The 25,587-nt window shown below is 45.9% G+C and overlaps 1 protein-coding gene across 1 annotated transcript; it reads right to left on the bottom strand.

Moving 5' to 3' along the window:
- LOC144497840 (secretory phospholipase A2 receptor-like) lies at positions 1-25,587 on the bottom strand. Its single transcript, XM_078219282.1, has 7 exons — positions 25,430-25,587; positions 21,424-21,543; positions 15,548-15,649; positions 10,853-11,206; positions 6,831-6,947; positions 2,358-2,723; positions 1-513 (listed from the first exon to the last, which is right to left on the bottom strand). Exons 1-7 carry the CDS (start codon positions 25,563-25,565, stop codon positions 509-511), a joined length of 1,200 nt encoding a protein of 399 aa, XP_078075408.1. The 5' UTR covers positions 25,566-25,587; the 3' UTR covers positions 1-508.

The raw sequence follows: 25,587 nt of genomic DNA, 5'->3' as shown, positions 1-25,587 counted from the left end.
ATCAGATAAGCCATGATCTTATTAAATAGCAGAGCAGGCTTGAGGGGCTGAATGGCCTACTCCTGTTCCTTGTTTGTATGCTCGTAATTCTACGAAAATCACATTCCTGGAGCTTAGTTCAAACACCCAAGTTCTTCACCCGACACATTAACTTGGCTGCAAGAATCAACTGAGTCCGGCACTGTTCACTTAAGTGGCTGAATTCATTCACGAGCACTGATGTACAAGTGTCTCTGGTGGCCATTGAGAGGCACGAGGAATAAAAATGTCACTTTGTCGGCAGGTGGTCGGTTTCTGGGTGGAGCTGGTGGTAATCCCGCAATCACGGAGGCGAGACCGAGGAGGCCGAGGCAAGGAGCACAACTTTCAGAGAATTGGGATTCGGTTTTCCAAGGGCAGGGAATGTCCATCAAGAACTCTTCTCAGGGCTTGGAGGGAAGTTCTGAGCAACCCACGATATCCTCCGTCTGCTTATTCCCCTCCTGAGCAGGGGGCCGAGCACTCGCCGTTACTCTGAAATCGGGGCGGAAGATTCGTTTAGAAGCACGGCCGTCACAAATATCGCTCGTAAAACATGTGCGCACTGGGCAAATGGGTGGACAGGTTTGTGAAGGCAGAACATAAACTGCACTTAAATATATCAGAAGGGTATCAGGTGGAGCAGCGTAAGACATTTCTGTAATGAGAGCATGGTAACCATTTTTTAAATTCTTTCATGGGATGTGGGCAAGGCCAGCATTTATTGTCCACCTTCTCCCGCTAATTCAGAAGGTAGTGGTGAGCCACCATCCTGAACCACTGCAGTCCATGGAGAGGTAGGTGCATCCACAGTGCTGCTGAGGGAGGGGGAGTTCCAGGAGTTTGACCTCGTGACAGTTAAGGAACGTCGATACAGGAGCAGGAGAAGGCCAAAATGAACTCTCAAGTCTGTTCTGCCATTTCTATGAGATCATGGCTGATCATCCATCTTGACTCCACCTTCTCACCTAATCCCCACACCCCCGGATGTCATTAATCCCTGCGACAATGCTTGTAATCAAAACTACCTGTGTGCCCATTAACTATGTCTTCAGGTCATAGCTGGTGTGATGAATGAGCCTCTGTTGGACTGCACCTGGCTCCTCTGTGCAACAACATAAAGACTTCTATGTTTCAAATGGCCGGCTTTTGTTTTATTTATTTGTGGGATATGGGCGTCGCTGGCTGACCAGCATTTATTGCCCATTTCTGGTTGCCCTTGGAAGGCAGTTGAGACTTAACCACTTTGCTGTGGCTCTGGAGTCACATGTAGGTCATACCAGGTAAACATGGCAGATTTCCTTCCCTAAAGGTCATTAGTGAACCAGATGGGTTTTTCCGACATCTTTAGACTTTTAATTCCAGATACTTTTCATTGAATTCAAATTCCACCATCTGCCTTGGTGGGATTCGAACCCAAGGCCCCAGAACATTAGCTAAATTTCTGGATTAATAGTCCAGCAAAAATACCACTAGGCCATCGCCTCCCTTCCACATCTTTGCTTCCTCAATCACTTTATATATTGTAAATCATTAAACAGAGATAAAAATCATTGACGATAGGAGTGGAAGAAATTATTTTAAAGGACTATACCAGAATTGAGAGGCTCAATCTATCAGGAAAGGCCGAACAGGTTAATAGCAATATGTAAAAAGGAGGGGAGTAGCTAAAGCAAATAGTGGAACTTGGAGGCAGAGACAGAAAAAATATCATGAGGTATGAATAAATGGTAAAAGCATTGAACAAATGTCGCAATAGCAGACACAAGCCAGAAGATAACCAAGGTGGGTAATAAAAGTTGGATGATTAATACAAGCAGAGATAAGGTATTGGAGAAACCTAAACCTCTAAAGGCTAACAAATCCTTCGGACCTGAAGATCTTCATTTGAGAATTCCAAAAGAGATAGTTACAGAGATAGTGAAAACTCTGACTGTGATTTTCCAAAATTCCCTTGATTCTAGAATGGTCCCAGTGAATTGAAAGGTGGTAAATGTCACACCACTGTGCATGAAAGGAGGGAGACAGAAATTAGGGAATGGAGTGCCAGTTATCCTAAAATCAGTCATTGGGAAAGTGCATGAATCTGTTATTAAGGAAGTCAAAACGTAGAAAATTCATAGCCTGAAGTTTACCTCCCTATCCAGAGCTGAAGTGAATAATATTGTTCATTTCCTAGTGTGACTATGACTAAAGGCATTGCGTGTGTCAAACCCGTTAGTGATGATTTGCAAATGGCGCAGTCTTAGGAATGTTACACACGTGAAACCGGAACCAAAGAGAAAGCCAACACCAAGACCCCAGCCGCATGCTGTCACGGATTTGAAATGACTGCTTACCTGAGTAACAGATGAAGGAGAACTTAAAGTCACAGGGTACGTCCTTCCAGCGCCCATTGACCATAATGACGCAGACGGACATGGTGGCGAAATCCATTGGGTAGTAAGTGTCCCAGTTGAAAAATGAGGCTGATTCCCCGTTGGTCCACATCCAGCTGTACTCAGTCTGGTGTTCGTTGAAAAGTCCGATCCAGGCTGGCTCGTCCAGGCTGAGCAGCTTGGAGGCCATGTTGTTCTCCTCCTTGTTCTGCACAGTGAGCATGTCCGTGTGTCTATTCCGACACTGATCTTGGGCCTCACCCCAGGTCATCTCCTCCTTGATGAGGAAGTATTCATTCAAGGAGGTCTTTGGGATCAGGGGATCATCTAGGAAGCGGGAGCACATGAGGCGTTTTAAATTTGAGTTCATCGGCCAAAGGGACAGAAACATAGAAATATAAGAACTCGGAATAGTCGTAGGCTATTCAGCCCTTCAAGCCTGCTCCTCCATTCAATGGGATCGTGGCTGATCCTCTATCTCAATGACATACTCCTGCTTTCTCCCCATATTTCATGATGCCATTAAAATCTGAGAAATTATCTATATCTTTCTTGAATACATTCAGTGACTTGGCCTCTGTGGTAGAGAATTCCATAGGTTCACCACCCTCTGGGTGAAGAAACTTTTCCTCATCACAGTCTTAAATGGTCTCCCCCGTATTCTGAGGCTGTGTCTCCTGGTTCTAGATTCCCCAGCCAGGGAAAACATCCTCCCTGCATCTAGTCTGCCCAGCCCTGTTAGAATTCTGTACTTTTCAATCAGATCTCCTCTCATCCTTCGAAACTCCAGGGAATTTAGACCCTGTCGAACCAATCGCTCCTCACAGAATCACTGGTGACTTTTTTTCTGGCAATTTTATATGTCCCCTCTATGGGTTTGATCTTATCCTTAATTTCTTTTGTACACCATGGTTGAGCCACCTTTCCTCTTTTATTTTTGTGCAAGGCGTGCACACGTTATCTTTAAATATGAACCATTGTCTCTCCACCTTCAACCCTTTTAGTATGGTTGCCCAATCTACGCTTGCTAATTCGCACCTCATACCCTCATAGTTCCCTTTATTAAGATTCGGGAACCTAGTTTCGGATTCGACTACTTCACTCTCCATTTGAATGAAGAATTCTATAATTTCATGATCGCCAACCCCGGTATCAGTCTAGTGAACCTCCTCTGCACTCCCTCTAATGGCAAGTATATCCTTTCTTAGATAGGAATACCAAAACTGCACACCATGCTCCAGGTGTGGGTTCACCAAGGCCCTGTATAACTGCACTAAGACCTCCCTACTTCTGAACTCAAATCCTCTTGCAATGAAGGCCAAAATATCATTTACCAAAAGGGAAAATGCTGGAAAATCTCAGCAGGTCTGGCAGCATCTGTAAGGAGAGCATGTGTTTGCTCACTCAAGATGTCTAAATCATCTTGAATTCTCCTCAAAACTCACAATTCCGCCCCTTTTTGTGTCATCAACAAACTTAGAAATAATATTTGTTCCCCTCCATCAGGTCATTTATATATATTGTGAAGAGCTGCGGCCCAAGCACTGATCCCTGCAGTAACACACTAGTCACTGCCTGCCGCTCGGAAAAAGATCCATTTATTCCCACTCTCTGATTTCTGTCTGTCAACCAATTCTCAATCCATACCAATACATTACCCCCTATCCCATGTGCTTTAATTTTGCCCATTAACCTCCTCTTATTGACCTAATCAAAAGCCTCCTGAAAGTCCAAATACACAACATCCACTGGTTCCTTCTTATCTATTCTACTAGTCACATCCTCAAAAAACTCCAGGCGATCTGTTAATTATGATTTGCCTTCCTTAAACCCATGCTGACTTTGTCCAATCCCATTAATGCTTTCCAAATGTTCTGTTATCATGTCTTTTATAAAGACTCTGGCATCTTCCCCACTACTGATGTCAGGCTAACTGGTCTATAACTCTCCCTGTTCTCTCTACCTCCAATTTTAAATAGTGAGGTAACATTTGCCACCCTCCAATCTGTAGGAACTGCTCCAAAGCCTATAGAATTTTGGAAGATGACCAATATATCCAGGGCCACTTCCTTTAATACACTGGGATGTAGAATATCGGACTTTGATGATTTGCCAGCCATTAACCCCAATTAATTTCTACAGTGCCATTTTCTTACTAATACTAATTTTCTTCAATTCTGCCCTCTCACTAGACCCTTGGTTCCGTGACATTTCTGCAAGGTTATTTGTGCCCCATTTTATGAAGACAGAACCAAAATGTATGATCAATTATTCTGCCATTTCTTTGTTTCCCCATTGTAATTTCCACAGCTTCTGATTGTAAGGGACCTACATTTGTCTTTATTAATCTTTTTCTCTTCACATATTTATAGAAGATTTTACTGTCAGTTTCTATGTTGCTTGCAATTTTACTCTCATATTCTATTTTCCGCCTCTTGATCGAATTTTATGTCCTCGTTTGCTGAATTCTAAAATGCTCCCAATCCTCAGGCTTGCTGCTTTTTTTCTGGCAATTTTATATGTCCCCTCTATGGGTTTGATCTTATCCTTAATTTCTTTTGTACACCATGGTTGAGCCACCATTCCTCTTTTATTTTTGTGCAAGGCAGGAGTGAATAATGGTGATGCATGCACATGTTATCTTTAAACATGAACCATTGTCTCTCCACCTTCAACCCCTTTAGTATGGTTTCCCAATCTACGCTTGCTAATTCGCACCTCATACCCTCATAGTTCCCTTTATTAAGATTCAGGAACCTAGTTTCGGATTCGACTACTTCACTCTCCAATTGAATGAAGAATTCTATAATTTTATGATCGCTCTTTCCCAAAGGACCCCACACAACAATATTGTTAATTAATCCTTTCTCATTGCACAGTACCCAGTCGAGAATAGCCTGTTCTGTGTTTGGTTCCTCAATGCATTGGTCTCAAAAAAACCATCACGTACACACTCCAAGAACTCCTCCTCCTCAAAGCATGGCTAGTTTGGTTTGTCCAATCTATATGTAAATTAAAGTCACCAGTGATTACAGTTGTACCCTTATTGCATACATCTCTGATTTCTTGTTCAACACCTTCCCTTACATCTCCATTACTGTTTGGGGGCCTATGGACAATCCCCAACAATGTTTTCTGCCGTTTAATCTTTTTATCTCCATCCGTACAGATTCCATATCATGATTTTCTGAGCCATTATCCTTCCTCATTATTGTATTGATTTCCTCCTTGATTAACCCCACCTCCTTTCCCTTTTAGTCTGTCCTTCCTAGACCAATTGTAGACCAAACGTTTCCCCTTATGGGGCAATCTAGAACAAGAGGTCACAGGTATAGGTTGAGAGGCGGTAGCTTTAAAACTGAGATGAGGAGGAATTACTTCTCACAGAGGGTGGTGAATTTGGGGAACTCGCTGCCCCATAGCGCGTGGAGTCTAAGTCGTTAAATGGTTTCAAGAAGGAGGTAGATATGTTTCTGATTTTAATAAAATGGGTTAAAGGGATATGGGAAACAGGAGGGGGGGTTGGATTTTGAGACCAGGGAGAGATCAGACATCATCCGATTGAATGGCGGAGCAGACTCAATGGGCGGCACGGTAGCACAGTGGTTAGCACTGCAGCTTCACAGCTCCAGGGTCCCGGGTTCGATTCCCGGCTCGGGTCACTGTCTGTGTGGAGTTTGCACATTCTCCTCGTGTCTGCGTGGGTTTCCTCCGGGTGCTCCGGTTTCCTCCCACAGTCCAAAGATGTGCGGGTTAGGTTGATTGACCAGGTTAAAAATTGCTCCTTAGAGTCCTGAGATGCGTAGATTAGAGGGATTAGCGGGTAAAATATGTGGGGGTAGGGCCTGGGTGGGATTGTGGTCGGTGCAGACTCGATGGGCCGAATGGCCTCCTTCTGCACTGTAGGGATTCTATGATTCTATGATGGTTGAATTTTCCTACCTCTGCTCCTAATTCCTATGTTCCAATGTTCCTAAATAATGAAGACCCTTGAATGTTCAGTTCCCATCCCTGATATGCAGCCATATCCTTGTAATTGCATCTATATCATAACCATTTTTATCTATTTGCACTGTCAGTTCATTTACGAATGCTCCGTGCATTAAGGCACAAAGCCAGGTCATTAGACAGGTCATTTTAAACTTGTTGGTCATCTTAGCTTTATTTAGCATGTGGCCCCATATATTTTTCACCCTTATTTTTTTTCTGCCTTCCACTTTTGCTTCTTACATTTCTATCTCTTTTTTCTATCCTTGTTTCTCCCTTTCCTGTCTCCCTGCCCAGGTTCCCATTCCCCTGCCATTCTAGTTTAAACCCTCCCTGACAGCACTAGCTAACAACCATCCCCCCCCCCCCATGAGGACATTGGTCCTTGTCCTCTGTTCCTGCCCACAAGATCAGGAAGGCCCATATTGAATTAACATTGTTTCTTACTGTCAAGTAAATTCTTTTCAGACAGCAGATGTGGTTTCTCCTCAGCATCGATCACAGACAGTCCGTCATAATCTAACAAAGGGTCCGGGGTTGGCTTTTTGGGTTTTCCCGACAGATCTGCGGAAATAGAAGAGATTTTACAATTCATTTGGCAACAAATTTGTTAATACTAAGCCAGCCTCATCCAAAGTAGGGCTGGGGTGCTGGATGTGACCCTGTGGTGAAGCCCCTCTGGGCAGCCCAGGACACCAGTTTTTCAAAATCCTTGTCTATATCCCTGTCGGGTGGCACAGTGGTTAGCACTGCTGCCTCACAGCGCCAGGGACCCAAGTTCGATTCCCGGCTCGGGTCACTATCTGTGTGGAGTTTGCACATTCTCCCCGTGTCTGCATGGGTTTCCTCCGGGTGCTCCGGTTTCCCCCCACATTCTGAAAGACGTGTCGGTTAGGTGCATTAACCCGAACAGTCGCCGGAGTGTGACGGCTGAGAGAATTTCACAGTAACTTCATTGAAGTATTAATGTATATCTTACTTGTGATTAATAAATAAACTTTATTTTTATTTTTTATCAGGTGAGTTTCAGTGGAGGGTTTACTCTTGGAAGGAGCGGCTCCTCTAATCATCTCTCATCGGCTTTAGATTCTGATAGGAGGTCTAGTGGGCTGTGCTTGGTTGAAGGAACAGCAGGTACCGGCATTGGTGAGTGCGCTGAGGGCTGTCGGGCCAAGGGAAGCGAGGCAATGGTGAGGCTGGAGTCCAGGGCACCAGGCAAGACTGATGTCGAGTCTGGGGAGGGCAGGAACGAATGTCTGTGTGTGTGGTAATGAGTATGTGTTGGGGAGCCAGTGGGTGTGGTTCATTTGGATTTTCAGAAGGTTTTCAACAAAGTCCCACATAAGAGATTAGCCTGAAAATTAAAAGCACGCGGGATTGGGAGCAGTATATTAAGACGTATGGAAAACTGGTTGGCAGACAGGAAACAAAGATTAGGAATAAATGGGTCTTTTTCCAAATGGCAGGCAATGGCTAGTGGGGTACTGCAGGAATCAGTGCAAGGACCCCAGATATTCAAGATACATATTAATGATTTAGATGAGGGAACTAAATGTAGCATCTCCAAATTTTCAGATTACACAAAGCTGGGTGGGAGGATGAGCTGTGAGCAGGATGCAGAGATCCGTCAATGTGATTTGGACAAGTTGAGTGAGTGGGTAAATGCAGTAGAATTTGGATAAATGCGAGGTTATCTACTTTGGTAGCAAAAACAGGAAGACAGATTACGATCTAAATAGCCATGAATTAGGAGAGGGGAATGTGTAATGGGACCTGGGTGACTTCGTACACCAGTCGTTGAAGGTAAGCATGCAGGTGCAGCAGGCAGTAAAAAGGACAAATGGTATGTTGGCCTTCATAGTGAGAGGACTCAAGTGCAGGAGCAGGGATGTCTTGCTGCAATTATATAAAGCCTTGGTGAGGCCACAGCTGGAAGATTGTGTGCAGTTTTGGTCTCCATTTCAGAGGGCATTTTGAGAGTCAACCACATTGCTGTGGGTCTGGAGTCATGTGCAGGCCAGACTGGGTAAGGAGAGCAGATTTCCTCCCCTAAAGAGAACCAGGCAGGTTTTTACGACAATCGACAATAGATTCATGGTCATCGTTAATTCCAGACTTTTACTGACTTCAAATTTCACCATCTGCCATGGTGGGATTCAACCCTGTACCCCAGAGTGTTATCCTGGATCTCTGGATTATTAGTCCAGCCACAATGCTACTGCCCCACCACCTAAGAGAGCTGCCAAGACAATCAGAAGAGGAACTAATTGAAGCCTAATCCTGGGACTGGACAGGAAGGCAAGTTTTCGTGGTCACAGGTCGGGGAGGATAGGGGAGGCCTGGGGTTGGGGAGGTGTCCAGATAGTGGATGGTTGGGGTGTGGGAAGACAGGCCTGTTTGGAACTGACAGAGTGGGGTGAGGGGCAGGTCCAGAGGCCACAGGACCTTAAGAAGGCATGCACAAAGTTGGAATGGGGCTTCTGATTCAGACACGCCATTTTGGTAGATCCAATTTAGGTGGGAGCTATAAAATAAATGGCAGAACAATCAGAAGCATAGACACACAGAGAGATCGGGGAGTACAGATTCACAGATCCTTAAAAGTGGCAGCACATGTGGAAAAGGTGGCGAAGAAAGCATATGGCATGCTTGCCTTCATTGATTTGGACATTGAGCATAAAAGTTGGCAAATTATGTTACAGTTCTATAAAACATTGGTTAGGCCACACTTGGAATATTGTGTCCAATTCTGGTCACCACACTACCAGAAGGATGTGGAGGCTTTGGAGAGAGTGCAGAAAAGGTTTACCAGGATGTTGTCTGGTATGGAGGGTGTTAGCTATGAGGAGAGTTTGAATAAACTGGGATTGTTCTCCCTGGAAAGCTGGAGGCTGAGGGGGTGACGTGATAGAAGTTTATAACATGATGAGAGGTATAGATAGGACGGACAGTTGGAAGCTTTTTCCCAGGGCGGAAATGACAATTGCAAGGGGGCAGAGTTCAAGATAAGAGGAGATAAGTTCGGTGTAGGGTGGTGGGGGCCTGGAATGCTCTGCCAAGTGAGGTGGCTGAGGCAGTTATGTTAGCCACATTTAAGACTTATCTTGATAGGCATATGAACAAATGGGGAATCGAGGGATATAAGCTGTTAGTTTAGATAGGTATACGTGATTGGAGCAGGCTTGGAGGGCCGAAGGGCCTGTTCCTGTGCTGTACTGGTCTTTGTTTTTGTTCTTTAGGAAGTCTGAATGCTATTTGCAGCCCTGGCATTCTTGCTCCAGTTGTAATGGGACGTGTTAGAAATGCTCAGCATTTCAAAGATGACATCTGTGTGAAGAGAAACAGAGGTCAGTGACCCTTTGTCAGGTCCAATGTAGATTGCAAACCTGAAGCATTGGTTCGGTTGCTCTCTCCACGGATACTGCCTGGTCTGCCAACTATTTCCAGCTTTTTCTGTTTACATTTTAGATTTCCAGGGTCTGCAGTACTTTGCTCGTCGCTGGGCCATTGTAAGGCTGCATGGTGGCACAGTGGTTAGCACTGCTGCCTCACAGCACCAGGGGCCTGGGTTCGATCCCTGGCTTGGGTCACTGTCTGTGTGGAGTTTGCACGTTGTCCCCATGTCTGCGTGGGTTTCCTCCGTGTGCTCCAGTTTTCTCCCACAGTCTGAAAGATGTGCTGATTAGATGCATTGGCCATGCTAAATTCTCGCTCAGTGTACCTGAACAGAGTGTGGCGACTTGGGGATTTTCCACAGTAACTTCACTGCAGTGTTAATATAAGTCTACTTGTGACACAAATAAAATATCTTTAAAAAAGTGTGATCTGTTTCAATTTAAAATGAGAAAATATTTATCACTCAGTACAAGATGTAATTTTTCTGTTCACCAAACCCACCTGTGTGGATCGAAATGGTATATTATTGCAGGTGAATTGGTTGATGCCAATTTATTGGAAGGTTTTTTTTACCAATTTTAGACTTGGAAGTACAACCAGGAGTTAAGTGTCACTGCTAGTTCCAGAAATTCTCATTTGTGCATACGACTGCTATTTGGGGTGCTTGGGAGGTTCACGTTTTTTTGTTGGATGTTGTTACCGGGATATGGCACAGGGCCAGGTTCAAAGAAACAGAACTGGCCGTGTAACATGAAAGACCACATTATGTGTAATTCTAAGACAAAAGCTACAGCTTCAAAGTGTGTCACACTGAAATTTGCATTTTCAAAGGACTTTATAAAGAGAGGCATAAAGTTCAAAGGTCAAGACATTCTGCAAAACCTACATGAAAGCAGGCTGACTCTCCCACCCCCCCCCCCCACTTCCCAACAACCCCCATTGTGACAATGTTCCCGGAAGGATATGAGGCATGGGTGAGTTAAAAAGCGGGGAGGGGAGGGAGGAAAAAGGGACCCGTAAATAGGCGAAGCACTGAGGCCTGTGATTTCTCGCCCGGTCTACGATTACCTTACCCGCGTAGCAAACAAAGGGGAACAAGAAGCGGCAAGGGGCGTCGCTCCATCTGCCATCCTGGACGTAAACGCAGACCGGGTTCATCATCTTGTAGCGGTAGGGGTTGCCCGACTTCCAGTTGGTGTAGCCCACGCGGTCGCCGTTCACCCACTGCCAGCCCGTGGGTGACTGCTGTTCGTTGTACAGGCCACACCATCCCAGCTTGATCTGGTCAAAGAGACCACTGGTATCCATGTTCTCCTGCTTGCTGCGGATGCTTAGCAGATCGGTGTGGTGGACCTGGCAGTAATCACGGGCATCCGACCAGGTCTTCTCCAGGAGGACTTTATGGTAAGTTCTCGGGGAGTTGTTACCTTGGAAAGTAAGTTACATAAACTGCAGTTTCTATTTGCCTTGGAATTCCTTCCTCCATGTTAATCACCCCCCAACTCCCGATCCACTCCACCCACACAACCACTCCACCCACACAACCCCCCCCCCCATCCAACCCTCCACCCATAGCCCCCCACCCCCAACCCACACTACCCACACAGCCCCCCACAGCCAACCCATTCCACCCACACAACCCCCACCCATACAAAACCCCCACCCTGACCCCCTCCTCCCAAACAAACACCCCACCCACAAAACCCCACTCAAACAACCTCCCCCACCCAACCCTCCCCTCAATCTCCCCACACCCACCCAAGAGAGAAAGATTGAATTAATCATGTTGCAAAAGAAAATGGCACAGCCAATACTAGACCATAAGACCGTGAGAAATAGGAACAGGAGATAGGCCATTCAGCCCTTCCAGACTGCTCCACCATTTAATAAGATCATGGCTGGGCTAATACTCACTAAGTCCACTTTTCTGCCGTGACCCTTAATTCCCCCACTGAGTGAAAACCTATCGATCTCAGTCTTGAAAATGTTTAAGGACTCGTCCTCCACAGCTTGCTGGGATAAAGAATTCCAAAGATTCACCACTCTTTGAGAGAAGAAATCTTTCCTCAAATCTGTCTTAAAGTAGCAACCCCCTTATTCTGTGACTATGCCCCTTGGTCCTACACTTTCCCATGAGTGGAAACACCTTCCCAAAATTTACCGTGTCTCACCCCCTAAGAATCTTACATGTTTCCGTCATATCACCTCTCATTCTTCTGAACTCTATGGGGTACAACCCAACCTGTTTAATCTGTCCTCATGTGGCTGTCCCTCTGTACCCAGTGTGATGATACTGTGCCTTCAAGAAATGTATTTTAATCATGTTCCTTTGCAGAATTTTGTCGGCATCATGATGTCCGCAGCTGGTGTCCTCTAATTGTGACTGAAACAATATAATGGATATTATCTTCATTTTAATCTGGACTAACACAGTGTTCTGAGGTTTTAATGGTCCTTTGGGGACTGCGGAGTGGAGCGTGATTGAGGATGATTGACAGGTCAGGTGACAGGGTGTGATGATTTCAGCCAGGCTAATGAAGTTGGCTTGCTAGAGTATGAACTACCTGATGAGTGCTACTAGCTATCAATAGGTCCAGGCAGCAGGTGATCGATGGGCCGTCCATCTTGACTGTCTGCCCCTCTACCGTGGCTACATTCGCGGCCAGGTGTCCCTGGAGAAGGAGCATGCGGTGTCCACGGGCGCAGTTGATGCCTTCCGCGCCCAGGGGCTGGGGTGTATTATCGACCCTGATAGTCACCTTTTGGTTTGATGTTTTAAGTTTCCTTTCGACTTTGTTTTTGGTTCGGGCTGTTCCCCCCTCCTTTTGGGGAGCTGCCCCTTTTACTTTGTCCCTAAGTTAATTTGAGTTAGTTTATTATGTTGGTACCCGAAAGAGCTACCTGATGAGTCCTCCCTATGTTAATTTGAGTTCGTTTACTTGATTGGTGTGAAAAGAAATGCCTAATGAGTCCTACTAGCTATCAATAGGTCCAGGCAGCGGGCGATCGACGGGGCCGTCCATCTTGACTGTCTGCCCCTCTACCGCGGCTACATTCGCGGCCAGGTGTCCCTGGAGAGGGAGCATGCGGTGTCCACGGGCGCAGTTGACGCCTTCCGCGCCCGATGGGCACCGCAGGGGCTGGGGTGTATTATCGACCCTGATAATCACATTTTGATTTAATGTTTTAAGTTTCCTTTGTACTTTGTTTTTGGTTCGGGCTGTTCCTCCTCCTTTTAGGGAGCTGCCCCTTTTAATTTGTCCCTCAGTTAATTTGATTTAGTTTCATTTGTTGAAACCTGGAAAGAAGTACCTGATGAGTCCTATCCCGAAAAGAGGCATCTGATGAGTCCTAATCAGGGAGTCTCATACTCTCTATTTAAAGCAGGTGTGTCAGTCTCCCAGCCTGCACTCAGCAAGGAGCAACTGGAGAGCTGGCTGTGTACAGATGTATGGTGTAAATAAAGTAATTTGGTGACGGGACTTTCACCTCCTTGGAGTTATTACACAGGGGACAGCGTTTTTTTATAGAGCATTCCAAGTTATTAGTTTTGTTCCTCAGTTGCTGTCAGAAGCTGGTGGGAGAAGGCAATGTCTCTCTCTGTCTGTCTCTCTCTCTCTCTCTCTTTCTCCAGAAACCTTTTGGAAAATTCCAGGACTGGGAAGCCTCAGAGAATTGATCCAACATTCAAAGGAGCAATTCACAGCCAGTATTAAAAACTTCCAAATCCCACATCAAATGAGTATGCTTGTTTCTGTGCCAAGTATAGAGAAGGATGTATGTCTATGGGATGGTTTTTAACTTGGAACGATGGCTGGCTGTTAGGAGCATACTGTGTTGTGTTTAATTCTTGTAATTGGTCAAAAGTTATGCCAGCTCTTATTGTTATATTTTAACTGTGTTCTTAAATAAACTGTGTTTGATAAAAGTTTCCAAGTGGGTCACTTGAATCAAACCTAGAGTGAAACAGCTTATGCTCACCCGTGCCAAAATAAAATGTAAAACTTAGGATCTAGGCTTGCTTCATAAAACACTTTGGAGGTTCTGGCCTGGGTCTTAACACAGGTCTCATACTCATAAAGCTCCTCTGTACTGCTTCCAATGTCTTTCCTTAAATATGGGGACCAAAACTGTGCACAGCATTCTAAATGTGGCCTCAGTAGTACCTTGTACTGGACTGCAGAACATTGTGGTATAGAAGGAATTGGGTGTCCTTATGTATGAATGACAAGATGTCAGCATGCAGGTATAGCAAGTGATTGGGAATGCAAATGAAATATTGGCCTTTATTACAGTGGGAAGCAGGGAAGTCTTGCTATAACTGTACAGGGGCATTGTTGAGACCACACTCAAAGTACTGTGTACAGTTTTGGCCATCATACTTAAGAAGGGACATAATTGATTTGGAAGTAGTTCAGAGAGGGTTCACTGGTCCGATTCTTCCAATGAGGGGCCTAGTTAATGAGAAAAGGTCGAGCAAGTTGGGCCTATGCTCATTAAAGTTTAGAAAAATGATCTCTTATTGACAGGGAATGTTTCTTCTTGTGGGGGAGCCCAGAACGAAGTGACACCACTTCAAAATAAACAGTGTTGAGACGGAGATGAGGTGGAATTCCTTCCCTCCGAGGGTTAGGTTAGTTCTTGGAATTCTCTCCCTCAGTGGGCAGTGGAGGTTGCTGGGTGATTGAAGGTATTCAAGGCTGAGTTAGACAGAGTTCCAATTGACAAGGGAGTCAGGCATTTGGTGGTAATGGGGGTGGGGGTGGGGGGTGGGGGGGGGGGAGGTGGTGGCAGGAAAGTAGAGTTAAAGCAGCAATCAGATCAGCCATGGTCTTATTGACGGGCAAGGGCTCAAAGTCAGCTCAAGGGCTGAGTGGCCTGCTCCTGTTCTGTTTCTGTGTTCTTATGTTCCAATTGGTCAGGTAGTATCTGGGTGGAATTTCAATCAAGTTCGTTTGAGTGGGAAATCCCCGCGGGATCAATCACCACCCAATGTTGGCTTGCAGTTGTGGCAAAGGGGAAGACTATTTAGTCCCTTCATGTATTTGCAAAATGTGTTTTTTTTAATTCACCGTACGTTGGCAACATCACAGACACACCAAAGATTCCTTGGTGCTGTTATCACTAACTTGACCCTAAGGCCATTATTTTAGGCTTGTGATTCCTGGAAAACTGGACGGTAAATGGGTAATCGGATCAAAGTTTTCAAGTTATTAAGGGGAACTGAAGGGGGTTTCCTATTCATTCATGGGGACGTGGGCATTGTTGGCTGGGTCCATCTGGTTTCTTGTCCATCCCTAATTGCCCTTGGTCTGACTGCTAGGGCCATATTGGCAGGTGTCTAAGAGTCAATCACATTGCTGTGGCATTACAAGTAGGCCAGCCGGGTAAGGGTGGCAGATTTCCATTCAGTTCAAGGGCAATTAGGGATGGGCAATAAATGTAGCCCTTCCCTCCCATCCCAGTGCACCCACATCCCATGAACAAATTTCTTTAAAAAGGTGCAAAGGTTTAGGGAGGAAAAGTTGGGCAATGTCGCAGAGGTGGAAACAGGTGCTCTTTGATAACAGCACACAATATGTGGTGGGAACCCCAGCTTGGTATTGAGGAAAAGGCAAAGTGTGTGGAGATAAGGCACTGATCCGCCATTATGAGTCAAGTGGCCTGCTCCTGACGCTCAGTCTCTATTCAATTCTGATAGCCAGCCCACCACAATTTCCCATGCGTGGCTGTCTTGAAGTTCTGTGCAGTGTACAAAATGTTCTTACCCAGACGTGGATCCTCTTCAAACTTTTTGGCAGGGGTGCGACGGTCAGATTTTGACGGTTGTTTCGCTTTTGTGGGCTTGGGTTCTGACTTTGCCTTCAAGTCTGTGGAGTCAGTAACGTTACACGCTGTTCCAAAACTCTCTTATGCAAACTAATATCAAAATTCACACACAAAAGTTTGTTCCCCCTCAGCCTGAAGTGCACGTGCCTCACCTAAGATCCCATCAATCGTGCAGTGGAGAATCTGCACATCTGTTTTACATTCCACATAAGCCCCCTTCCTGGGACGCGGGCTAGTCCTGCAAGTTTTGCCCATCCCTAACTGCCCCCTTGAGAAGGTGGTGGTAGGTACACCCACTATGCCGTTAGGGAGGGAGTTCCAGGATTCTGACCCAGTGGCAGTGAGGCGGACAGTATAGTTCCAAGCAAGCTGGTGCGTGGCTCAAGGGAAACCTACAGTTGCTGGTGTTCCCACGTGTCTGACGCTCAGTGGTGGAGGTTGCAAGCTCGCTAGGTGCTGACAGCAAGTTCGCTGCTGTGCATCTTGGCAATGGTACACACTGCTGCCGGTGTTGGGGATGGGGTGAGGTGGGGTGGGAGGGGGAGGGTGAGCCCCTTTTCATCTCACCCTAGCAGCATAATCTCCATTCCTGTCCATATCATGAACTAATCTGGCTTCCCCTTAAATGCATCTGTACCAATCAGCTCAATATTCCTCCTGGGAGCGAGATCCACATTCTCACCCTTCTCTGGGCATAGAAGCTGCTCTTAAGGATTTATTGGTGACTATATCCTACATATTCTAATGTAAGAGATACTTAGGGATGAGATTGGGCATGTACTGGGTGTATAAAATGGGGCGAATCACTTATAGCCATGCATTATTTATCACCTGATATTCGGCACTTTTGAGTTAAGAACTGAATATGAAGCCAAGTGTATATCAGGCGACCAGCACGATATCATCTGTTTTGGACCAGACCGTGCACCTTTTTACCCAAGTAGATCAGGTTTAAAATTGAGTTCCCCCTTCGCTTGAATATCTGCACAAACTAATGAGGTTATAACTATCAGGAAGGAACTAACAGGCCAGGGCTCCTTTCCCTAAATAAAGTGATGGAAGGATTCATCAACAGTGCTGTCAAGCGGCACTTATTCAGCATTAACCTGCTTACTGATGCTCAGTTTGGGTTCCGCCAGGGTCACTCAGCTCCTGATCACATTACAGCCTTGGTGCCAACAGGGACAAAAGAGCTGAATTCCAGAAGTGAGGTGTGAGTGACTGCCCTCGATATCAAGGCAGCTTTTGACCAAGTGTGGCGTCAAGGAACCCGAACAAAACTAAAGTCAATGGGAATCGGGGGAAAACTCTCCACTTGCTGGAGTTATACCAAGCACAAAGGAAGATGGCTGTGGTTGTTGGAGTTTCCAGAACGTTTCTGCTTGAGTTTCCAGAACGTTTCTGCAGGCGTTCCTCTGGGTAGTGTTCAAGGCCCAACCATGCTTCATCCATCTTAAGGTCAGAAGTGTGGATGCTTGCTGATGACTGTACAATATTCAGCACCATTCCCGACTCCTCAGATACTGAAGCAATCCATGTCCGAAAACAGCAAGACCTGGGCAATATCCAGGCTTGGGTTGACAAGTGGCAAGTAACATTCATGCCATACAAGTGCCAGGCAATGACCATCTCCAACAAGAGAGAATCTAATCATCAACCCTTGACATTCAATGGCATTATCATCATGACTCCCCCACTATCAACTTCCTGGTGGTTACCATTGACCAGAAACTGAACTGGACTAGCCATATAAATACTGTGGCTACCAGAGCAGGTCGGAGACAGGGAATCCTGTGGACAGTATCTCACCTCCTGACTCCCCAAAGCCTGTCTACTATCTACAAAGCACAAGTCAGGAGTATATTGAAATACTCTCTATTTGCCTGGATGGGTGCGCTCCAACAACACTCAAGAAACTCAACACCATCCAGGACAAAGCAGTCGGCTTGATTGCTACCCCTTCCACAAACATTCAGTCCCTTTACCACTGATGCACAGTGGCAGCTCTGTGTACCATCTACAAGATGCACTGCAGAAATTCAACAAGGTCCCTTAGGCTGTACCTTCCAAACCCACGACCACTACCATCTAGAAGGACAAGGGCAGCAGACACAAGGGAACACCACCCACTGGAGGTTCCCCTCCAAGCCACTCACCATCCTGACTTGGAAATATACCGGCCATTCCTTCAATGTCACAGGATCAAAATCCTGGAACTCACTGCCTAACAGCATTAAGGATGCACCTACACCTCAGGGAGTACAACGGTTCAATAAGGCAGCTCATCACCACCTTCTCAAGTGGCAACTAGGGATGGGAATAAACGTTGGTTTAGCCAGTGACTCCCACCTCCAATAAATTAATTTAAAAAAGACTAGGAAATGACCTGATAGAGGTATTTAAAATCACTCGAAGTTTAAACTGGATAGAACTCGGAAAGATGTTTCCAGTTGTGTTGAGTCCCAAACCAAACACTATGGGCGAGATTTTCCAGCTTGCCCCAAAAACGGAAAATCCCGCCCGAGGTCAACAGACCTTTGCATGGTCCACCCCCTGCCTGCTACCATTCCCGTGGTGGGCAGTATGGGAAAATTCCCCGTATAAATATAATTAAATACTCGGTTGGTGGCACAGAGCTTGGGTACTGCTGGAGAAGGGGACATTTTTTGTCGAAGCTTTTCGTCTTGTATTCATCAGAACATTTCACAAGGATACCAATGTCAGAGAGTTCTGATTTCTTGGCAAGTGACCTTATTTCCACCTCTGCCAATGCGACGCCTTTACCCATCAGGGTCTACTGGTCGACCAATCAGCACTCTCTTCTCATACAGTTTGGATTTTGTGACTTCCCTGATAATGGCATTCTTGCAAATCATCCTGATGGGTGCGAGATGAAAAGCTTCGACAGTAACTGCCTCTTTTTCAGCAATGCTCAATTATAAGATAGCGACTAATAAATTCAGCGCCGAATTCAGGAGAAACCACTACACCCAGAGATGGAGGAGAGCATGGAGCTTGCTCCTATAAGAATAGGAATGGTATAGATGCATCTAAGGGGAAGCTGGATACGTATGTGTGGGAGAAGGGAATAGAAGGATATGTTCACTGTAGGTGGTGAGGTGACATCGGGTGGGAGGAGGCCCCACATGGGGCATAAACACTGGCGGGACCAGATGGGCTTTGCAACATGTCATTCAACATAGGCCATTACCTTTGTAGCAAATGAAGGTAAAGGGGAAATCGCAGTCTGCTTCATGCCACTCACTGTCAAGCATGGCCCCGCACATAGGCAGGGTGCCATTGAAACTGTATGGGTGCCAAAGGGCCCACTTGGTGTAGCTGAATTTGTCTCCGTTGGTCCACATCCATCCGGACTGCCCGTCGTTGTACAGCCCGATCCAATGGGGCCCTTGCTGCATGGAGGAGATAATCTTGGCCTCCTCCGCATTCCTCATGCTGACCAGGTTGGTGTACTGGTTGCGACAGTGGCTCCAGGCTTTACTCCAAGGCTTTACATTCTCTATCAGGTAATAAGCCCTGTTTCCACTCGTAATGGGCTGGGGCCGATCTGAAAGAGAGATTTGACAGCTTGGCCTCGGGGTCGAGTCGGGGTTTGGAGAGCCTCAGAAAACTGACCTGAGGCCATTCGGCTCATTGTGCCTCTGCCGGCTCTTCCAAAGGATGGTCCGACTAATCCGACCTAATCCCATTCCTGTTCAAAATTGGGAGGGGGTCTAGACAGAGCAGACAGGGAAAATATGTTTCCCCTAGCTAAGTGGGGGGGAGGGGGTTGGTTTAGAGTTAAGATGATTTGTAGAAGGATTGGAAAGGACTTTTTCACCCAGAGGGTGTTGGGCATCTCAGATTCTCTGCCCGTATTGATAGTTGAGGTTGAAATGCTCAATTAATTTCAAAGGTACCTGGAACATGCAACTGAAGCACTACAACCTGCAAGGCTATGGAGCAGGTGCTGAAAAATGGGATTGAAATGGCGTTTATTTCATTTCTTTGCCTCCTTTTTTTGGCCGGCGCAGACACGATGGGCCGAATGGCCTTTTTCTGCACCATAACTGTCCTATGGGTACACAGCTCCCTCCCCAACCATCCGTTCTCTGTTCTTTCCTTACAGTCCGACCGGCACCTTCTTTCTTTTTCCAGTACCACCACAGACCTTTTTGAAAGCTATCACTGAATCTCCTTCCAACGCCCTTTCCGGCACAACGTTCAAGCATGAAAAAAAGAAACCATCCTCCTCGACTCCCCTCTGACTCTGCCACCCAACTGTAATGATTTTGTGCAAATCAAAACCATAAATCTCCCACTTTGTGCTGTCATTGAAAACTGTCAGTGAATCGTGGCACAAGGGGGAAACCATTTGGCCCGTCGTAATGGGATGGGACCGATCTGGAAGCCATTTTGGCTCATCATTGACAAAAGCAGTTGTGCTTAGTCCCGCATCCCCAATTTTGATTGTCGATGCCCCTTCTGTCCAACTCTCTTCAAAGACTATTCATGGTTGAGTGCCCCAGCTCCTCTCGGAGTGAGAAAGGTTCTCTTCGTCCCCACTCCAGCTCATTTGGCTATGATTTTGATGCTTTGAAACTCTGGTCATTGAACCATTCACCTAAGACAAGTAGCATAGTGGTAATGTCATTGGACTAGTAATCCTGAGACCCTCGGGGGAACTTCTGTTCGAATCGCACCACAGCAGATGGTGAAATTTGAATTCAGTAAAAGTTGGTCTAATGATGCCCATGAAATGATTGCTGCGTAGAAACCTGTCTGGGTCACTAATGTCCCTTTAGGAAAGGAAATCTGCCATCTTACCTTGTCTGGCCTACATGTCCAGAACCACAGCAAATGTGGTTGACTCTTAATGGCTTCGGTTTAAGGGCAATTAGAGTTGGGCAAAAAATGCTGGCCGATGACCAACACCCACATCCCATGAATTAACAAGAGAAAGCTCTCTCAAAACCTCTGATGATCCCCAAATCCTTCATACGGTCACCCATATGAAGAGGCACTGGTGTAGTGGTATTGTCACTGGACTAGTAATCCAGAGACCCAGGCCAAAACTCTGGGGATCTAGGTTCAAGTCCCACCATGGCAGATGGTGAAATTTGAACTCAATGAAAATCAGGAATTAACTGTCTAATGATGACTGTGAAACCATTGTTGTAAAAAAAAACATCTGGTTCACTAATGTCCTTACCTGTCTCCAGATCTACAGCCATGTGATTTACTGACCTTTGAAATGTCCACTCAGTTCAAGGGGCAATTAGGGATGGGCAATTAATGCTGGTTCAGCCGATGACTCCCACATCCCATGAATGAATTAGAAAAAAGCACCGACTGCTCAGGAGAACAGTCGGAACTATTCCAACCTCATTTAAGGAGGAGAATTTCCTTCTCTCCGAAAGTCCTTAGCCTGCGCAATTCTCTTGCCAGAGGGCAGTGGAGGCTAGGTCATTGGATATAGCAAGGCAGATTTATGACTGATGAAACAGAGTCAAGGATTGTTGGGGAGAGTGGGGTGGAGGGGCAGGCAGGAAAACAAAATTGAGATCATAATCAGATCATCCTTAATCTTGTCCAATGGTGGAATGGGCTCGTGGGGCGGGATGACCTACTCCTGCTCCTAATGCTTGTTCTCTTTTTGTGCTTTTGTAGTCCTTCCTCCCTGGCAACACCCTTGTTAACAGCCTATGTACCCTCTCTGAAGCCTTTCTCTCTTTCCTGACCAACAATTTGTCAAAAATAAAAGATGATCCAAAGCAGAGTATAAATTTTGCTATGGGTTCGAAGCACTGCTTACTTGGTTTCAGGTTCCTTCCAGATGCGGCATCCCAAGTTTTTGCATCGCCCTTTTTCCCCCTTGCTTGTTGAGGGGGCATTTTGGTTTCCACGGGAATAGCATTGGTAGGATTTTGCATGTCTGTTAAAGTACAAGCATTGCAGGTTAAAATGATTCACCCACCTTCTTAATTCACATTAAAACTTCAGCCGACATTGAACATGAATTGAATTGATGTATCCAAAAGTGAGAACTGTCGCTAAATTTTAACATTTCCAACTCTCTCCTGCCCATGACCAAGCCCCATTACCGCTGCACTCATGACCTACACTGGCTCCTGGCTCCCTAATCGACATCTCAGTTTCAAAATTCCCACTTAAGATCCCTTCATGTTCTTACATCTTATGTGGGACTTTATCAAAAACTTCCTGAAAATCCAAATACACTTATGTCCCCTGGTTCTCCCTTATCCATTCTGCTAGTTATGTTGCCAAAAACTCCAGTAAGTTTGTCAAACCTAATTTCCCTTTCATAAATCCGTGCTGGCTTTGTCTAATCCTGTTGATATTTTTAAAGTGTCCTATTATAACATCCTTCATAACAGACACTTGCATTTCCCTTACTCTTGATGTTAGGCTAACCGGACTGTAATTCCCCGGTTTCTCCTTCTCTCCTTATTAGTTGGCAGGGTTACATTCGCCACCCTCCAATCTGCCAGGATTGGTGCAGAATCTACAGAATTTTGGAAGATGACCACCAACGCATCCACTATTTCCATGGCCCCCTCCTTTATTACCCTGCGAAGTAGATTCTCAGGCCCCGGGAAATTATTGGCTTTCAATCCCATTAATTTCTCCAGCACTTGTTTTACACTAATACTAATTTCCTTTGATTCCTTCTTCTGATCTATCCTTTGATTCCTTAGCATTTCTGGGACATTATTTGCGTCATCTTCTGCGCAGACAGAACAAAAGTCGTTGTTTAATCACACAGCCATTTTCTTGTTCTCATTATAAATTGGGACTGTAAGGGACCCACATTTATCTTCACCAGTCTTTTAATTTTTACATACTTGTAGAAAATTTTACAGTCCACTTTTATGTTTCTTTCAAGTTTAACCTCATTCTCTACCTTTCCCCTTTTGATCAATCTCTTGGTCCTGCTTTGCTGAATTCTGAACTGCTCCCAATCCTCATGCTTAGAATCATAGAGTCATAGAGGTTTACAGCATGGAAACAGGCCCTTCGGCCAACTTGTCCATGCTGACCTTTTTTTAAAAAACCCCTAAGCTAGTCCCAATTGCCCGCATTTGGCCTTTATCCCTCTATACCCATCGTACCCATGTAACTATCTAAGTGCTTTTTAAAAGACAAAATTGTACCCGCCTCTACTACTACCTCTGGCAGCTTGTTCCAGACACTCACCACCCTCTGTGTGAAAAAAATTGCCCCTCTGGACACTTTTGTATCTCTCCCCTCTCACCATAAACCTATGCCCTCTAGTTTTGGACTCTCCTACTTTTGGGAAAAGATATTGACTATCTAGTTGATCTGTGCCCCTCATTATTTTATAGACCTCTATAAGCTCACCCCTCAGCCTCCTACGCTCCAGAGAAAAAAGTCCCAGTCTATCCAGCCTCTCCTTATAACTCAATCCATCAAATCCCGGTAGCATCCTAGTAAATCTTTTCTGCACTCTTTCTAGTTTAATAATATCCTTTCTATACTAGGGTGACCAGAATTGCACACAGTATTCCAAGTGTGGCCTTACCAATGTCTTGTACAACTTCAACAAGACGTCCCAACTCCTGTACTCAATATTCTGACCGATGAAACCAAGCATGCCGAATGCCTTCTTCACTACTCTGTCCACTTGTGACTCCACTTTCAAGGAGCTATGAACATGTACCCCTAGATCTCTTTGTTCTGTAACTCTCCCCAACGCCCTACCATTAACTGAGTAAGTCCTGCCCTGGTTCAATCTACCAAAATGCATCACCTCGCATTTGTCTAAATTAAACTCCATCTGCCATTCGTCAGCCCACTGGCCCAATTGATCAAGATCCCGTTGCAATTGGAGATAACTTTCTTCACTGTCCACTATGCCACCAACCTTAGTGTCATCTGCAAACTTACTAACCATGCCTCCTATATTCTCATCCAAATCATTACTATAAATGACAAATAATAGTGGACCCAGCACTGATCCCTCAGGCACACCGCTGGTAACAAGCCTCCAGTTTGAAAAACAACCCTCTACAACCACCCTCTGGCTTCTGTCAAGAAGCCAATTTTGTATCCATTTAGATACCTCACTCTGGATCCCATGAGATTTAACCTTATGCAACAACCTACCATGCGGTACCTTGTCAAAGGCCTTGCTAAAGTCCATGTAGACAACATCAACTGCACTGCCCTCATCTACCTTCTTGGTTACCCCTTCAAAAAACTCAATCAAATTTGTGAGACATGATTTTCCACTCACAAAGCCATGCTGACTGTCCCTAATCAGTCCTTGCGTCTCTAAATGCCTGGAGATCCTGTCTCTCAAAATACCTTCCAACAATTTACCCACCACAGATGCGAGGCTCACTGGCCTGTAGTTCCCAGGCTTTTCCCTGCAGCCCTTTTTAAACAAAGGCACAACATTTGACACTCTCCAATCTTCAGGCACCTCACCCGTGACTATCGATGATTCAAATATCTCGGCTAGGGGACCTGCAATTTCCTCCCCAGCCTCCCACAATGTCCTGGGATACACTTCATCAGGTCCCGGGGATTTATCTACCTTGATGCGCTTTAAGACTTCCAGCACCTCCTTCTCTGAAATATGTAATATGCTACTTTTTGTAGCAGCACTATAGGACTCCACTTTGGATCTAATACATCCTCGCCTTAACTTGTTTTGTGAGCCACAATTTTAAATTACCGGCCCTTTATTTGGAGACTGTGGTCCCATGTTCTGGGTTCCCCAGCCAGGGAAACGTTTCCTCAACGGTTCGGCTGTCAAGCTCCTGAAGAATTTTCTGGGCTGACTTTTAAACTTCCTCTTCACCCCCTCCCTGAATCTCCGCTGTCAAAAACCACCATCTTGCTCTCTCTTTCTCTCTGGTGGCCGTGTCCTCATCTATCAGTTCACTTGCAGTGCCGGCAGCAGCCACTGCTGGACTCTGGCACTGGTCAATCTGATTGGACAGCAGTTCTCAAGGGTGGGATGTCCTCCCACTGTGGGGTGTGTCATGGCTTTAACAAAGCCCATGAGGGTGGCCTCTTGGAGTATGAGCTCCTTGATTGAGGTAATAATTGCCTGCCCAATCAGAGAGTCTCAGCTGTATGTAAATAAGGGTGTGTTGGGTCCACTGGCACCCCCAATTCTGACCTTGTACCTGAAGCACCGTAGAAGTGGAATCGAGTTTGTAAAGAAAGGGAATCTGGTGAGGGGACACCGGCCTCTGAGGAGTTATTTTACGATGCAAGTCCTGCTCTCACCTTGTTCATGCATGTTATGGCTCTGGCACGGCCTCACATATCCTGGGTGGGGAGGGGGGGTGCATGTGGAGGAGGCGCAAATAACATGCAAGAAGCCCGACGCCATCCAAGAACTCATTTGATCGATACTCCTTCCACCATCTTAAGCATTCACCCCGCCCCCGCCTCACCTCCACCCCCATGCATAGCGGTGGTAGGGTGTAACACTTAACAAGATGCACTGCCCCTCGACAGCACCTTCCAAACCCACGACCACTATCACCTAGAAGGACAAGAGCAGCAGACGCATGGGAACAACACCCACAGCCTGCAAGTTCCCCACTCAAACCACACCCACCATCCTGACTTGTCCCGGTCACTGGATCAAAATCCTGGAATTCCCTGCATGCCACAAGTGCCGTGGGTGGGCCTGCGCCACATGGACTTCCGCGTTTCAAGGAGGGAGCTCACCACCGTCTTCTCAAGGCAATTAGGGATGATCAGCTCATGCTGGCTTTACCAGTGGTGTTCATACCCATGAATAAATAAAATCAAAATACCTCTGTAACAAACGAAGGGCAATGAGATTCCGCACGGCGCGTCCAACCATTGATCCTTGCTTACGTAAACGCAGGCAGGAGAGGTTTGATTGAATTCCCGTGGGTACGATGGCGTCCAGTTGGTATAATTGAACATCTCTCCTGTCGTCCACTTCCAT

The sequence above is a fragment of the Mustelus asterias genome, chromosome 8 (assembly GCF_964213995.1).
Source record: "Mustelus asterias chromosome 8, sMusAst1.hap1.1, whole genome shotgun sequence".
NCBI classification, from domain to species: Eukaryota; Metazoa; Chordata; class Chondrichthyes; order Carcharhiniformes; family Triakidae; genus Mustelus; species Mustelus asterias.
This window is presented reverse-complemented; position numbering and strand designations above follow the sequence as displayed.